The following is an 18,268-nucleotide window of genomic DNA, read 5'->3' as shown; positions in this document are numbered from 1 at the left end:
CCTCACAAATCAGTAACTCCCTCCACGAGGACATGGGTATGCACACCCTCCCCTTCTTAAAAAGATAGCCATCATGCCACTGATATTTCTCTACCCGCTTCCCACTAACTAGATCCTCACGAATGCTCTTAAATTTAGGATCATTCTCATACATAGACTTTATGCTCTCAAATCCTAAAAGTCTAGAAGTCAAAGTGGTAGCTAGGGAAAACTTTCTAGATAAGACATCAGCCACTACATTCTCTTGGCCTCTCTTGTAATGAATCACATAGGGAAAACTCTCCATGAGCTCAACCCACTTAGCGTGTCTCTTATTCAGCTTCTCTTGGCCTCTAAGTTGTTTCAAAGACTCATGGTCACTTCTAATCACAAACGCTTTCAGCCAAAAGTAATGCTGCCAATGGGCTAAAGCTCTCACTAAGGCGAACAACTCTCTATCATATGTCGAATAGTTCAAAGCTGCCCCCTTAAGTTTCTCACTAAAATAAGCTATAGGCTTCCCCTCTTGCATTAGTACTCTACCTATCCCGACCCCTGAAGCATCACTCAATCTCAAAGGTCTTACTAAAGTCGGGTAGTGGTAACAATGGGGCAGAACTAAGCCTATGTTTCAACTCCTTAAATGCTCTCTTTGGGACTCTTCCCAAACAAACGATTGTTCTTTCTTTATCAACTCAGTCAAAGGCGCTGCTATGGTGCTAAAATCTTTCACAAACCTCCTATAAAAACTAGGAAAACCCATGAAAACTTCTCACTTGAGTAACACTAGACGGGGTAGGACAATCCCTAATAGCTTCTACTTTTGACTCATCGACTTCAACGCCACTAGCACTCACAACAAAACCAAGAAAAACAACACGTTCAACACAAAAGGCACACTTTTTCAGATTAGCATACAATTTCTCTTTTCTCAAAACATCAAAGACTTGCCTTAAGTGATCAACATGTTCATCCACAGCTTTACTATACACAAGAATATCATCAAAATAAACCACAACAAACCTATTTATGAATGGTTTAAGCACATGATTCGTCAATCTCATGAAAGTACTCGGTGCGTTAGAGAAGCCAAATGGCTTCACTAACCATTCATAGATACCAAAATTGGTATTGAATGCGGTCTTCCATTCATCACCCGGTTTCATCCGGATTTGATGGTAGCCGGACCTAAGATCAATTTTAGAAAACCAACAAGAACCACTTAACTCATCTAACATGTCGTCTAACCTAGGAATAGGATGACGATACTTTACCGTGATCTTGTTGACGGCTCTACAATCGAAACACATTCTCCATGTTCCGTCTTTATTTAGCACAAGTATGACCGGAACGGCGCACGGACTCAAACTTTCCCGTACCAACCCCTTGTTTAAGAGCTCATTAACCTGCCTTTGGATTTCCTTGGTGTCTTCCGGATTACACCTATAGGCTGGTTTGTTCGGAATTTGGGATCCGGGCACAAAATCTATTTGATGCTCAATTCCTCTCAAGGGAGGCAGTCCACTTGGCATCTCCTCGGGAAATACATACACAAAATCTGGTAAAAGATTCTCAACAAAACTTGAAAATTGATTAGCATTAGACAAATCATCACTATCACTCAAGAAAATACCTTTATGCACTAGGAAAATCATCATTTTGTTTTCATCGTTACCTTTAAAGTACTCTCCCGGTTGCATGATTGCACATACCTTTTCGTTACCCAGCGATGGTGATGTGGACTTAGGATCGGTCACAATACTAGCCTTACTTTTAGCCGCTTCCTTCAACTCCTTCATCTGACAATAATCTTCTATAGCTTGCTTTGGTGACAAAGGCTTGAGTATGAGACTCTTACCTTCACTTTGAACTGCATATGTGTTGGCTCGGCCATCATGAATCACAACTCTGTCATATTGCCACGGCCTTCCCAAAAGTAAATGGCATGCCTGCATTGGTACCACATCACATTTTACCTCATCTTGGTAAGCTCCTATCTTGAACTTAACCAAAACCTGTTTTGTAACTCGCACTTCACCACACTCATTGAGCCATTGTAACTGGTAGGGTCGGGAATGTTTCAATGTAGGCAGTTTCAATTGCTCAACCAAAGTTTGGCTAGAAACATTAGCACAACTTCCTCCATCCACAATCAATGAAAAAACCTTCCCCTTTACCCTACACCTAGCATGAAAAAGATTCTCCCTTTGCACATCTTCTTCATTTTCCAAGCTTATAGTGCTCAAGTTTCTCCGCACCACAAGAAACATTTCGGGTAAATCATCCTCTTCTCCTTCCGGCTTCTCAAGATCATGATCAAGTTCTTTTTCATTGCCATCTTCTGGTTCACTTTCTTGTTCTTGAACAGTGCTATCATCAAGAATAAGCATGGTCCTCCGAGTAGGACACTCTTTGGCCATATGCCCATATCCCCTACATTTATGACATTGAATAGATAAAGCACTAGGAGAATTGAGTTGAGCTTTACCTCCGGAGCCCTTTGGTTCAGATTTGGTTGGATTCTTTTCAAGTGGCCTTTTAACATCACGGCTAGCACTCGAACTTGGACTCTTCAAATCCTTACCCCTACTCCACGGAGTAGTATTAGCACTCCCTCTCGATCTGAATGTCTTGTCCTCCTTGACCCCTTTTTCTGCCTCTGTAGCCGCTTGGAACACCTCATCAAGAGTATAGTAAGTGAGTAACCTCAATTGAGATGAGATTTCTCAGTTCAACCCATCTTTGAATCGAATGATAAGCTGCTCCTCGTCTTCTTCAAGATCAAGAGCCATTCTTGCTTTCTCAAACTCATCATAGAACTCTTCTACGGTCTTAGAACCCTGCTTCAATTCATAGAGCCTTCGGAGTTGCTCTTGACGATGCTTGGCAGTGACATACTTAGCATCCATGACATGTTTCAATTGTCCCCAAGTAAGATGTTCCGGTAAGCCATGTCTTCTCCGAACTCGCTTTTCTAATTCCCACCATGTAGAAACATAGCCTTCAAAAGAGGAATGGCATAAACCGCTTTCTGCTCCTCCGAAAGTTCATTTGTGTCAAGTATTCTCTCAATTCGAATCTTCCAATCGATGTACTTGTCTGGATCACTAGTTCCTTTAAATGGTGGAATAGTGATCTTGACATTGTTAAGATTAGTATTAGTATCCCTTCTACCTTGATTCCCTCGGACCAGATCCGGATTATCATCATGGTAGCCATAGTCATGCTCAAGATTTCTCCCAACATATGCTCCTCGACCTTCTCTTTCTCTATATCTCCTTTGGCCCCTTTGTTCTTGGGCTCTCCGAACATACTGTTGATCAAACTCATCTTTGGCTTGTTCTAAGTCATGGACCTCAATATTTTCATCAACTTGGACCAAATTTCTCCTTACCCTCATAGGAGGTACTTGCACTTGAATATGAGGATCCAGAAGTATGGAATTTTGAACTCTAGGAACTTGAGGAATTCCCATTGCATAAGCATTACGGGCAGCTTCTTCCCTCATCCTTTGTTGACGGGCCACCTCGTTAAATTGCTTCGGTGGTATTGTACTAGAACCGGTGTCCCCTGGAACCAATGGTGCTCCCCCTTGTTCAAGGGCTTGCATCCTTGTTTCCACTCCGTTTATCTTAGCCGTCAACTGAGTTGTCATGTTGTTCATTGTTGCCACAAGGTCGACTATAGTCACTCCTCCTTGTGCCTCCTCAACAATTTCATCTCCTGCCATTGTACCTGCACAACAAAGCTTAAAGAAATGGGTTGAGGTTAGAAATCACCTTACTCACTCCCTTACTTTATTTGGGTGGCGCTCGGTTCCCTCAATAATGTAAAGGTTTTGTTTACTCAAACTTGTTGTAATTGGCTTTCTCGGAATTGACCAACTCCTTTTCATCACTTCATTAGACCAAAGAGGCTGCTACCTCTTCGGGATTAGAGTGAGTTTATGGGACTCTATAGTCGGACGACTCCTTTAAATGTGGCGCACTTGAGTCAAACAATTCACTACGAATCAAAACGAGAAAATTTTAAAAAGAATTAGCACGAAAGAAGTTATAGCTCAAGAACTAGTAAACTTTGAGTAGGTAATTACTCAATGGATACTAGCTAGAAGTTATGTCACAAAGAAATGATTAAGCAGCTTCCCAACCCCTCTTAAAACATGCAAGGCAGACCCCTAAGTCTTACTAATTAATATCCTTTGTCCAACTTGTCTTGGAATTTAATTACTACAAGTTACAATGTAGCTTCTCGTCTTCCCAAAAGATGACTAGGGACTTGCACACTTGACTTCTCATTTTCCTAAGAGGTAATTAGGAACTTGGACACTCTTTTCTCAGGGTGACTGTTAGTCTTCCCAAAAATTGACTTGGGAACTTGTGTCAATTAATGGTTTGACTATTTGCTTGCCTGTACACCCTTTCACACACCCCAAACTGATTTTTTTACTTCTCCTAATGAGTGCAGCCCCCTTCTCCACGTTTTAGAGGGGTTCAGTGCACCAACTCCTTGGGAATTAACTCTTGACTAGTCCCTTTGACTTCCCAAACAGCTTTCACACTCCCTAACACCTTGAAAGCTTAACTTGTCACCAAAATTAGATCAAAAAAAGTGAGTAAATTTGAAATTATCAAGAACACACATGAACATTCACAAAATATTTATGAACACTCAAGAACACAAGTATTCAAAACATTTCAAATGATATACCAAAATGACCATCTTGATGTCTAGTTTCCAAATATCACCACGGATCACCCAAGATACCTAAACTAATGGCACGATTGGAGACTTTAAAATAATATTTCATGAACTTTTTCTTGAACATATGAACATCCAAGTACACAAGTCTTCAAACACAAAAATCAGATTCACAAACAGATCAAGAACACCCAAATACTCCAAGTAACACGAATTTCATCCAAAACAACAACTATCAAGAAGTTTAACCCTAAGAACACTAAGAAATTCGTCCAAAACAGAATTAATTTTTTTTTAAAAATAAAGTTTGATACAAAACAAGGACTAGATTTGTAGGGAAAAATCTATGACTGGCTCTGATACCAAATGATGCAAGAAAATAAAGACAAGATAGAAAGAAGACACAATTGATAAAAAAAATTGGACAATAACTAGAAGAACTAGTCCTGGTTACCTTCCAAAATGATCAAAGGCACCTATCTTATGCAACAATCCTCAAGAGAATAACAATCTCTTGCAAATTGAATGATCAAAACAAGGTTGTACAATTTGGAGTCCACCAAATCACAAGTCTCAACTAGAGAGAAAAGTTCAATATTCATATATTTTAAGATAGGTTCCAAAATCAGAAATAGTTCTGAGTGTAGCTTATATAGGTAAAGTCTACACCTGGTCTTTAAAATAATAACCACAAGTCGGCTTTTAAAATATGGCCTCACAGGGCTCCAAATCATTAGCCACACACGCATGGGACTCCAAAGTGGGTTCATGGGCTAGCACAAATAAGTCCATAGGCTGCTTCCCCGGGCTAGGCAGTGTCCACGGCTCCTGAAACGCAAACTCCTTCTCTAAAGCTAGGTGAACACCATGAAGGACCATAGCCTGACTCCTAGTGAATGGCCGGGACGGCTGGAACATGTCTTGATCAGTTTGGACTGCATCAATAGATGTGTTGTTGAGCTCTTTGTAACTTCTTGGATTCCTACCAAGTAGAAGCGTACCCCTCAAATTGAGTGAGGGCATACTTTGCCTTCAAGGCCTCTGACATATTGTTCGTGAGGAAGATGCGCTTACTTTGCAATTTCCATGCAAGGAACTCTTCTGAATTACTACCTCCTTGGAACGTAGGAAGGTTCACCTTGATGGTGTTCAAATTCCGCTCATTATCTTTCCATCTTGCCCGGTCTTCATAACCTTGGGCCCTCCCTAAGTCTACATGACCTTGTAATCTAGGGTCATGGCCCGGAAATCTCTCAAAACCTCCTCTTCCTCCCTTTCCTCGGTTATTTATTCCTCCACGTCTCCCTCCTTGCCGGTTATCATCCCACCACCTACCTTGTGGATAGTCATCATACTCCTCTTCATTCATGGGGTATTGGTAGTGCCGTTGGTATTGGTTTTGGTTAGAAAAGGGATCTTGTGTTTGGACTTGGGGTAGAGCTTGGGGGACTCCCCTATTCTCCGATTTGGAAGAATCACTTCCCCTCTAGTTGATGTCCCTCTTTCCATTATTTGTTGAGTTGATTTTCTCACTCTCTAAACCAAAAGAGACCTTTTTCAAGAGGTTAGTTACCGTCTTAGCTATAAGCAGAGATAGTCGAGAAGGACAGTGAGACAATAGCTCACAAGAAGGGAGCCAAGTTTTCCACGCGGCGATCTTTATTTGATATATGAGCCGCTAAAATTTCTCCCTTTTGAATGTATTTACCCCTATGAACCTGATGCATACATGCCTTTCTGTTTGTTGGAAGGCTTATACATAATACATAACCAAAGGAATGCTTAATGTGTATCCATTATTGTTGTAAGGTTACTTGAGGGATTGCCTCATTCGGGTTGTGTTGGTAAACTTGGGGATAGGTTTGTCGATTGGTGTTTTGGAATGTGGAGTTTTGGGATGGAAGGTTGGTTATTTGGGGTAGTGGAGCTCTTTGGGTGGAGGTGGTTGTGGTGTGTGGATTGCACAAGGCATGGGCTTGTCTCGGGGTAATGGTTGGTGTAGTGTCTTGTGTTTTATCCCCATCACCTTCATTCTGAGAATGGGGAGTGCCCATTCTACTCGAACCCTCCATTTGAACTTTTTCCAATACTCACCATCCACTCATCTATACCCTTTAACTTCCTATTCACACCATTCATCTCTCCTCTCATCTCTTCCATACCAGCTTGCATGCCCGAGATTTGATTCATGATCATAGCTAATGAACTTGCTATGGATGACATATCCACTACCTCTTGCGTCCTATCACCTTGGTTAGACATGATGACCTGTAAACTAGCAAACAGGATTAGCAATAAAAGCCTCACTTCACTCGTGTTGAAGTCTCAACCTTACCACACTCCGTGCTCTTTCGAAGTTGTTGATGAATCGCTCGCCCAATCAAATTCACACGTTGCTTATCCTTTGTGGTAGAATGGATTTTTGTTTAGATGAATGACAGACGACTCAAAGCAAAAAGGATGAGAGCCAATAAAATTTCAACGAAATAAAACGAAGGAAAGCTTGAAAGAAATTAGCACGAAAGAAATACAGACACAAGTAGGAACAACTACTAAATGGATACTAGGTAAGAGACACTGGAAAATGGAATGCTAAAATAGGAAAATAAATGAAATTTCGGGCCCGGGTAGGTGATAACTTGAAAACGCGGCCGTGAAGCCCCAATTGATCTAAGGTATCGGTTTGAAACAACTAAAATTTTTAAGTTTCTATACTCGTTTTTTTGGCTCCCTACCAAAGGATTAGGGACGCAATCCAACAATCACTCCCAAGAAAATTTTGAAATTTAATTGAATTAGAAATCGAAGTTGAATTAAAAAATTTTGAAATTGAATTGAATTAGAAATCGAAGGGAAATAAATCGAAATTGAATCAATAAACTATCACCTTAGAATTGTTGTGGAAGATGGTTTTATACGATCACTTTCACGACCAATATCACCTTTCACGACCAACTTACACTGGCCGTATAATATTATGTGGTCCGTATATTACGTCTATATTCGAAGGACGAAATGAACAGAATGTCTCCAAGTCAGCTCCTATTTCACGACCAGGTTTCACGGGCCATAAAAATTGTACAGTTTGTATATTACGTCCGTATTTGAAGGACCAAATTGTAACAGAAACTTTCAAAATCAGGTCCTATCCCACGACCAAGTTTCACGGGTCGTATAAAATTGTACAATCCGTATAATACGGTCGTATTCTACGGATCAAATGTAACAGAAATCTCAAAATCAGGTCCTATTTCACGACCAAGTTTCACGGTCCGTATAACACGATAACAGCAGCTTCAGTGAAATTCGAGTGTACCTCGTTTGGCTCGGGAATTGTGCTAGATTTTTTGAATTTGCTGACTTCTTGGGACCCACTCAACCTTGTATTTACCCTTTTTGGCTAGAAAAACAACTTTTCCACTTTTGACTTGGATTCCTTGGATCTAACTTTCCTTTTTATCTTCTTCTTCACCAAGAGCAAAGATGAACAATGAAGAACACTCAAAACCCCAATGTGGTCCAAATCAACTCGTTTTTGTCTCAATTTTTAGATCTAAGTTCCTTATCACTTAGAAAACAAAGCCCAATATGAATCAAAACTCAATTTCACCAAAATCAACTAAACCAACTTTGAGTTCTTCAAGCTTTGATGAACCTGTAATGATGGAAACTTCAATTCTTACCCAACTGGCTTCAAATTTCGTTTCTAGATGTTTTCCACCACAACAAACTCAAATCTATCTTCAAAAACACTCAAATCAAACAAAAAAAAATGATTTTCAATTTGTTTTGGATTTTTGATTTTTTTTTGTGATTCTCGGATTTTGAGCCTAGGATTAGAAATTGTAGGAACAATCTCTTAGCCTATGCTCTTATAGCAAATGATAAGATTCAACCTAGGGAAACTCTAGAAAAACAAAGAACAAGAAAATCAAAATAAAGGGTGGATGAAGAATAGAAATGGAAGAGGATAGATACTTGACCCAAGAGCAAGAAATCTATGGACAAGAAAGGGTAGATCAAACCCTAACCCTTCCAATTGGATTTACAGACCCTGGAACCTAAGCAATTTGAATCAACAAACGACTCAAATGAATCCACAAATGAGCAACATTGAATTCGATGGAAATAAGCAATTCACTTCACAACTAGGAAGTAACACTTGGTTAACCAACCAAACAATCTATATTAATCTAAAGCTATCAACTACAATCTCTTATAAGAGTTTCTTCATTCAACATAATCTAAGGATGAAAATAACCTAAGTCTAGTATTTATACTAAGAGACTTAAGAGCTAGTCTAGTTATTACAAGAATGCCATTAATGAGGCAAGGGCTTGTTTGGCTAGTTGGATGTTGGCTTGAAATCCGAAAAGGCTCCTCTTGCACATATAGCCATCATCCAATGCTCAAGCTTGCAATTGTGACCCTTTTGCATCTATGTCCCTTCTTGCACGTCTAGCCACATTTGCGTTTCTGACCCTCTGCGACTTTAGCCACTTTGAGTGTTGGCCTTCTTTCTTGTAGCTTCTTCTTTCATTCCTCTCTAAGCTACTTTCCATACTTCATAGGCCTTCTTATGGGGATTGTGTGCCTCTCCATGGGTCTGAAATGTTCCTTTGGTCATCCTCCTAGCTTGAATGGATTGGAGTCCCATGCCTTGGTCTTCAATGTGAGTCTTCAAGCGAGGTGTGTCTAGTAGGGTCATATCACTAGAACCTTTCAAATAGAGCTAAAAATCTATAGAGCGACTCAGCTAGTATGTCAAATGAACTTGAAGAAGAATCTTATTTCTGACTTAATGACATACCTTACTTACTGATATTCATACTTAATTCACATAGTTCCACTTACGGAGAGAAAGTCGTAATAGATAAGAAGCTAGACATTAAAATATTGTAAAAGGATGACATGATGTAGAGTGAAGCGGGTTAAATGGGAGACTAGATGACCATTCTAGGTAGACAGACTCATCCTAAGTAAGGATTGCTATTACCTCTTATTAGCTTTTGTGCTTAGCCTTCTACATTCTCTTAATAATGTGATATATCAAATGAATATTCTATAAACACATAAGTTCTATACAAGCCTCTGTCCTCCAAAGTATAGATACGATTGGTATTCTTGGCTTCCTGAGATTACTACAGTTTATTGTAATCCACAACATGATTCTAAGCCCTTACGCTGAATTGAATTCGTATTGACTATCGTGCATATTAAGACATCTTAGCCTGCAAGGAGTCTCAGAAGTGATTCAAAAGATCTTAAAAAGCTAGCTAATGGTTACATGAGCCTTGTGCGGTATCATTTGCACCGATTCACCTCAGGATAGGTCGGGTATGATATGTTTAAGTAAAATCATGATAGGTTAATATACAATAAGAAAGATTGTGCCTATGGGGCCATTGTTATGAATGAAGGATTACGAGTTTATCTATGCAGTATGTTTATGTTGCACTCATCTTACATTAATATTGCATTCACATTGCATCATGCATACCGAGTCCCTCACTAGAGGGCCGGGTACGGTATATAGATAGCACACCGAGTCCCTTACTAAAGGGCCGAGTACGGTTTATAGATAGCACACCGAGTCCCTTACTAAAGGGTCGGGTACGGTATAGATGTATCTTATTCACACCGAGTCCTGATACAGGCCGGGTATGGTATACATATTACAGTTACATAATTCATCCACCGAGTTCTGGGCCAGACCGGGTACCTCATGATACATACATACATACATATATACATACATTCGTACATATAAATTGTGGTCTATAAGGGCCTAAGCATTCACATACAAATTGGTTTAGAGGGCCTATACATTGATTAAATGAGTTTATATGGAAACATGCATAGTCATTGCCTTTGAGTTATTCTGTTGTTATGTTGATTTTGTGTATATACATATAGATGATGATTCACCGTCAGGTTTTTAGGTTTTAGGTACAGGATTGGGTCGGTTGTTTCTGATTTTCCTATTTGAGTTGATACTCCTTTATATACATTCAGCTATCCCTCACTTCTTGAGTTGACATTTATATACAGATTATTTCAGTCCTGCCTTACATACTCAGTACATTGTTCGTACTGATGTCCCTTTGCCTGGGGGTGCTGTGTTTATGCGGCACAGTCCCAGATTGTTTTGCAGGTATAAGTGTTCAGCTAGGATGTCGATTATCAGCTGGGATTGGCAACTCCACTTCTTCCTGGAGCAGTGCCGGGTCATTATGATTATTATATGATAGTATTGGTACGTCGGGGCCCTATCCCGACGTTCAGTTATTCATTCATAGAGACTTTGCAGATAATGTCATGTGATTAGTACGTTGACCTGGTGTTGAGTAAATCGACCATGTAGGTCAATATGTTAGTTTGGTTTAGTTGACTTCAGAAAAATTGATTGTCATTACAGGTTTATGTGATTGCGAGTAAGAGTAGTATATTACATTCCCAAAGTCTATATGTATGCATAGGTTGTTATGTTAATGCCAGAGGGTTCGCTCAGCCCTACGTAAGAGTTGGGTGCCCATCAACCCTAGTAGATTTGGGGTGTGAAATGTATCTTGAATCATGGCACGAAGATAATTATATAATATAATTGCATGAAAACTTGTAGACATGTAGGATATTCATGAAATAAGAATTTTTATTTAAAAACATGCATGCAAAAACCTATGGAATACGAGATATGGGTTTTCATGGATTATAGACAGATTCTCAATAATTAAAATGAAATATCAAGAACATAACAATGAGATTATATCACAAAGCTTAATATAATATAGTACATGGACCTAGGGTTATCATGAACATCACTAGAACCCTAGTTTTTGGAGACCTTGCGTGTAATCATGGAAGAAGGGAGTGGGGAAGAACAATGATGTTCCCACACGTATATAGAAACCCCACATACCTTAGTCGCTCCAAAACTTGAAGAAAAGGTCTGAACTTTTGAAGACGAAACCAAAGCTTTGAACATGAAACCTTAAGAAGAGTTTTCACTAATTTTTGTAGCTATTGTTCGTGGTTCAAAGGGTACTGCTACGGTCCTCCAAATCCAATCGCCACCGTTCCAATTTTATATTTACATGTTATGAATACTCATTTAAAATTGGGGCTCTATCCAACGGTTAGAATATCGGAAAACACCATTTCAATCGGGCTAGTCGGAGTGAAAGTCAACAGAAAAATACTAGGGTTTTCTCTAACTCTTTACAACTCTTGATTTTATAGGGTACCGGGGTGGATGGATTTATTCCAGTGTTTAGAAATGATGTCAACTTGTAGAATTCAAAGGTTCTTGATTGAAAGATTTACCTGGGAGAAACCTTAGGAAACTAGATTATCAAACCAAACTCTTGACGGTTTTTCTTGATTTTTTTTTATTGCAAGAATGAGTTTCTTGCGGTTCTTGAAGGATTGGAGTGCATAGGTTCTTTAGAGATGCAGGTAGAGAGAGAACAGATAGACTCTTAGGGTTTAGAATAGTGTTAGGGACATTTTTTCTTCATGAAATAATAAAATAAGGAGTCCCAATTCGAGTAGGAAAGGGCTCAAAACGCAGCCCAAAATCTGAAATTCTGCTCCAACCAACATTAGTAAAACAGGCATAACTCTTACCACAAAGCTCCGTTTGAGCTCTTCAAGATACCATTGGAAAGATATTTCAAAGGGCTACAACTTTCATGTTTTAAGGTTTCTCAAATTCTCAACGAATCAAGGGGTTATGGGTTCCCAAAGTAGGCATGTCGACCATTTTCGCAAACGCACAAAATTTCAAATTCTCCGCTAAACTTCAACGCTACTAGTCTAAACTTTGTTCTAAGATACGGGATGTAACAAACTTGATTATTTTTCAAAGAACTTTCTACACCTTCCATCTTGGTTTCTTTATATCATCACCTTACAAGTCAAATCTTAGCCTGAAGGTACGAGGTGTTACAATATCTCCCCCTTGGGATCATTCGTCCTCGAATGATAGGTCATGGTTGGAATTTAGGCTGGACATGGCATGAATACTTGAACGTGATGAAACATGACATGAAACATAAGAGCTCGATATGATTATGGAATCGTGAGACATTTGTCCTTAATTGTCGAATAGTGGTTATGGATTACTACCGACTCCGAAATTTTACAGAAATTTTGGCAGAGTTTCTTTTGTAAATAGGACTATCCCAATACTTCTCAAACACTTATCAGCTAACTAGGGTAGTACACAAGCCTCACAGGGCATCCGAATATGCATGACATAACACAACAGGGTAACTGAAACATGATCTTGATTAACATGAACACTTAACTGGCATGAATACATGAACAATATACATAGAATTTGGAGGGGAATTTGTGAGCGCGGATGACATGAATACTGGAACATAAGCATGAACTTGGCATGATTATCAGAACGTAGGAGCATGATATGGAACATGATTACTGTGTTGACATAAATACATGGATGCTGACTGACATGAATTCATGAGTGTCGAACTGATATGAGATCTGAATACGTGAAAACATGGGTTTCATAACATTAAATTTGAGTGCGGTAAACATGAATTTCATAATAGAAGATTTGTATGCTGAGACGAGATGGGGTCTGAACACTTAGAGATTTGATCATAGAGGTTCATATATCACCATGTTATACATATGAGATAAGGGGTACGACTTAGGCTTTGAATGTGACCGTAACTTGGTGTGAATGAGACACACGTGAGTCTTATAACGGGGGTATGATCCTAACACATAACATAAAACTCCTAGCGTAGGCATGACATGAATATTGAGAATCTGAGTAGAATTCTACTAAAATAAGTACCACAAGGTACCTGGAAGGATCCCTATTTGAACTTGGAACGTACCTTACTTCGGACCTTACCTTGTTTTCTCTGAGATATAAATACGAATACCTTGGCTCATCTTTCCTATTCTTGTGAGCTGATCGTGAAGGTCTAGGAGAAGGGAATCATAAGTACTAATCACATGGGATACTTCATTTTAGAGCATAGACATGACATGGTGCATTGGACATAGAGGATGTAATGTGGAACATGCGTACATGGGAACGTGACTCAAATGGCATGAAAAGTTAATGGCATGAGCAACGTGAGATTAATACAAGTACATCATAGATGCAAACTGTGGCATCTGGACTTGATTTCATGAGTATCGCGGTGAGGATAAGGCATAAGTGTGATTTACATGGAGCACAATTGTAGGTTTCACTCTTGGGTCAGGGACATAGGGCATTGATAAAACATTACCGTTAGAACTTAGATACACTGAAGGAATGGGACACGGTTCAACATAAATCACTCTTTTCAAGGCATGGGTGTGGATTTCTTAGAACTTTTTGTCTTTAAGCATTTACATTAGCTTCTCCTTGATCCTTACCAAGATCATTTTCGGATTTGGAAAGCACTTAGAAGCTAGAACATGGACATGGGTGTAAAATAACGATATACATACATATATATATATATATATATGCGAGTAAGCACATAAAGATCTCGGGAGCAAGTGAATCGAAGAAATTAAGTTTATCGAAACTTTGGAAAAAATTTGGCAGAATTCTATACAAGATTTTTGGTCCAAGTTTTGAGAGGTATAGCTTCTAGCATATGAGGAGTTATGGAATGCATAACCTATGTAATTTCAAGTTTAGAGAGTTTTCTTTCCAATGCAACTGACAGATCGTAAATCTGAGAAGTACGGTACCAGATACGACACATAAAAAAATACAATTTCAAAGTATGGCCAGTAACTATAAAGTACGGCCTGTAACTTCAAAGCACGGCCCGTAACTATAAAGTACAGCCCGTACAAGTTAGACGTATTTTTAGGCGGTGGAATGGCTTCAGACCTGGGTAGAACCTGATGGGCATAACATGAAAGAACGTTTTCTTTGCATATGTTACTATAGTTATGCAGCCTTTATTCTTGAATCATAAACATGGAGTGTAGAGCGCTAACATGGGCATGATACAGGTACGCAAGGCATGAGTAGAGTACGTCTGGGCATAAGTACCACATGGTACAAGAATTTCTCTGGAATTAGAAACCTATCATCGTTCCGGACTTCACATTACATCACTAATGGCTCATCTCTTGACTAGACTACGGGTGGTCTCCCTTACTAGAAAAAACTGAATTACTTACATAAATGGGGTGGGGACGTATTTACAACTGAAAATTTCTATCTTAACGACTTAACTTTGCTCCCACCGTGAGCCTTAGGGAGACCCATTTTTGACTTCTCTTATAGGCTGCTTTTCGATAGTTTGCTCTTCTACAGTCTAGCTGATTTTTTTCTTTCACCATCACTGTACTTTGGGTTCTAACATGCATTCGGTGCATTCAAATTTTAATCACTCACTAATGGTAACCTGAATAAGGAAATCAAATCATGCCTCTACTCGTCTTGCTAAAATTACTGATGCATTATATCTTCCCAAAGCTTACGTACTAATCTTAAACTAAACACTGCAGAATCATGTTTTCTTATTCTGCTCTGAATAAATAAGGTGAAGCACAAGGTTATTTCTAACTTTCCTTATTATTTGATCATGTTCTACGGTGCTATACAATCTTTTTGAACTATAGACATGGATCACACTTAGGGCAATTACGTCTCTCTCTTAAATGATGATTGAATACCTAACCCCCAAACTTTCTATGCACTTCAATATCATATCAGACTGTACACATTGGGGCTAAACACTTAATCAGATGATCTAAGAGGGAACTGCCATATCTTTTGTCTTATAGCAATATTTGCCTCTTGTGGTAACTTACGCTCTCTTTTTGTACTCCTAGCAGCACTGTATGCTCACAAAAATATGGGTACACGAAAAATTTGAGATCTGGCAGCTAAATAAATGAATACGGGCGTACTGAATAATGATAACCCTGCTAGCTCAAAGGGCTGAATATCTGATAGTTGAGGTAAGTTGATAGTCATAAAACATGATAACTGACCTTGTACTTTATGATACAGGTTAAGCTCTAGTCTGCAGTGACTATGCATCTTATCCCACTTTCAATATAATCTCAGGTCTCCTCTGTTACCAACATGTACATCATAGTTATACCCCAATGGGTATCACCTTAACTTAAACCTTGAATTTCCTACTCGTCGCTTGCGCATTCGATACATCGGGAGTTCAATAGGAAGAGAATGTTACTTACTGCTCTAAGCTTCATGGCACGAGTTAGAAAAGTTCCTGAAGGCATAACTCTAATTGCACGATCTAGAATATCAAATAAATGAGACAATCCTGGATGTCTTGGTGGTCAACCGTTTATAAGTGTGGCGTGCACATACATATAAAAGTGACCCCACCAGAAACGGATTCATAGAATCCCTAAGAATCTTGAACCTAGTGCTCTGATACCAAGCTTTGTCACGTCTCGAACCATGGCCTGGACGAAACACGACACTCGGTGCCTTACTGCATCTGACCGAGCAAACCACATGGCTTGCTGAATCATCATGAGGCATAACATGAGCGGAATACGACATAAACATGATGAGCCCTAGTAAACATGATATTTCAAAATATAAAATAAAATGCATGTTTAAAAATATGAATATGGATTGTCATAGATAATGAGCCAAAGATGGATATACGACTCTGAACATCTGGCATAACATAACTATCTAGTCTATGAAACCTCTAACATGAGTCCGAACTTCTAAACATACTTACTGGGATAAGGCCCCTAGCATACCTTAAATGCATAACTATTATAGAAGTAAATAATGACTAAACCCCAAAGAAGACAGGCTCACCAAAAGCTGATACGTGGATGATCCTATAGAGTAGATCTGTCGTCCTATAGGTCCGTACCTGCATCGTCAAATGCAGGCCCCCGGGCAATAGAAAGGGGACGTCAGCACATTGAATGTACTGGTATGTAAAGCAACTGAATGAAATAAACGTTGCACATGAAATAACATGATAAGAGCTGAAACTGAAACTGGAGTCTGGTCATGAACATGAGTATCTGACATGAACATAAATACATCTATAACATGAGTAAAAACATTTTAAGTTGGGAGAGCATTAATATAACCAACATGTAACCACCACGTTAACACGTGACGTCTAATCTCTGCCCGATCAGCTAAGCTATCTTGTACCTTGCCGGGGTACAAGACATGAACATGACATGAATGGATCCAAGTCCTTCAATGGGAAAAACATGAAGGAATCGTCCTAACTGGGCGGAGCGATCCTTATCCTACGGTGGCAAACGTAGTTTCAGGCTGTCTGAGCCTTCTCGGTAATCTGTGCAACTCCCAAAAACATGAACATGATATTGTTGGCTAAGAAGCCTATGATTTTCGTGAAATAACTTGTAAACAACTTGTAATCATGATTTCATGAAATAACTTGTAAACATTGGTTCATGAAATTACTTGTATTTAGCATGTATGTATCTTGAATCGTGGCATGAAGATAATTATCTAATACAATTGCATGAAAACTTGTAGACATGTAGGATATTCATGAAATAAGCATTTTTATTTTAAAACATGCATGCAAGAACCCATGGAATACGAGATATGGGTTTTCATGGATTATAGACAAATTCTCAATAATCAAAATGAAATATCAAGAACACAACAACGATATTATATCACAAAGCTTAATATAATATAGTACATGGACCTAGGGTTATCATGAACATGGCTAGAACCCTAGTTTTTGGAGAACTTGCGTGTAATCATGGAAGAAGGGAGTGGGGAAGAACAATGATGTTCCCACACGTAGATAGAAACCCCACATACCTTAGTCGCTCCAAAACTTGAAGAAAAGGTCTGAACTTTTGAAGACGAAACCAAAGCTTTGAACTTGAAACCTTAAGAAGAGTTTTCACTGATTTTTGTAGCTACTTTTCGTGGCTCAAAGGGTACTGCTCCGGTCCTCCAAATCCAATCTTCACCGTTCCAATTTTATACTTACATGTTAGGAATACTAGTTTTAAATTTGGTCTCTATCCAACGGTTAGATTACTAGAAAATGCCAATTGAATATGGCTGGTCGGAGTGAAAGTCAACAGAAAAATACTAGGGTTTCCTCTAACTCTTTACAACTCTTGATTTTATAGGGTACCGGGGTCGATGGATTTATTCAAGTGTTTAGAAACGATGTAAACTTGTAGAATTCAAAGGTTCTTGGTTGAAATATTTACCTTGGAGAAACCTTAGGAAACTAGATTGTCAAACCAAACTCTTGACGGTTTTTCTTGATTTTTTTTTATTGCAAGAATGAGTTTCTTGCGGTTCTTGAAGGATTGGAGTGCATAGGTTCTTTAGAGATGGAGGTAGAGAGAGAACAAATAGACTCTTAGGGTTTAGAATAGTGTTAGAGATGTTTTTTCTTCATGAAGTAATAATATAAGGAGTCCCAATTCGAGTAGGAAAAGGCTCAAAACGCAACCTAAAATCTAAAAATTCTGCTCCAACCAACATTAGTAAAACAGGCATAACTCTTATCATAGAGATTCGTTTGAGCTCTGCAAGATACCATTGGAAAGATATTTCAAAGGGCTACAACTTTCATGTTTTAAGTTT

The 18,268-nt window shown here is 39.0% G+C and overlaps 1 protein-coding gene across 1 annotated transcript; it reads right to left on the bottom strand.

The window, feature by feature from the left end:
- Window positions 1-728: 728 nt before the first annotated feature.
- Window positions 729-2,888, bottom strand: LOC132611973 (uncharacterized). The gene is made up of 2 exons (XM_060326326.1): window positions 2,716-2,888; window positions 729-2,412 (listed from the first exon to the last, which is right to left on the bottom strand). Exons 1-2 carry the CDS (start codon window positions 2,886-2,888, stop codon window positions 729-731), a joined length of 1,857 nt encoding a protein of 618 aa, XP_060182309.1.
- Between the last annotated feature and the right edge of the window lie 15,380 nt (window positions 2,889-18,268).

Source organism: Lycium barbarum, chromosome 9 (assembly GCF_019175385.1).
Source record: "Lycium barbarum isolate Lr01 chromosome 9, ASM1917538v2, whole genome shotgun sequence".
Taxonomy (NCBI): Eukaryota; Viridiplantae; Streptophyta; class Magnoliopsida; order Solanales; family Solanaceae; genus Lycium; species Lycium barbarum.
This window is presented reverse-complemented; position numbering and strand designations above follow the sequence as displayed.

Coding starts and splice junctions, on each gene's coding strand:
- LOC132611973 (XM_060326326.1), bottom strand. CDS start 2,888: ATGGATGCTAAGTATGTCACTGCCAAGCATCGTCAAGAGCAACTCCGA. Junction 2,413..2,715: donor ATCATTCGATTCAAAGATGG/GTTGAACTGAGA, acceptor TCATAAATGTAG/GGGATATGGGCATATGGCCA.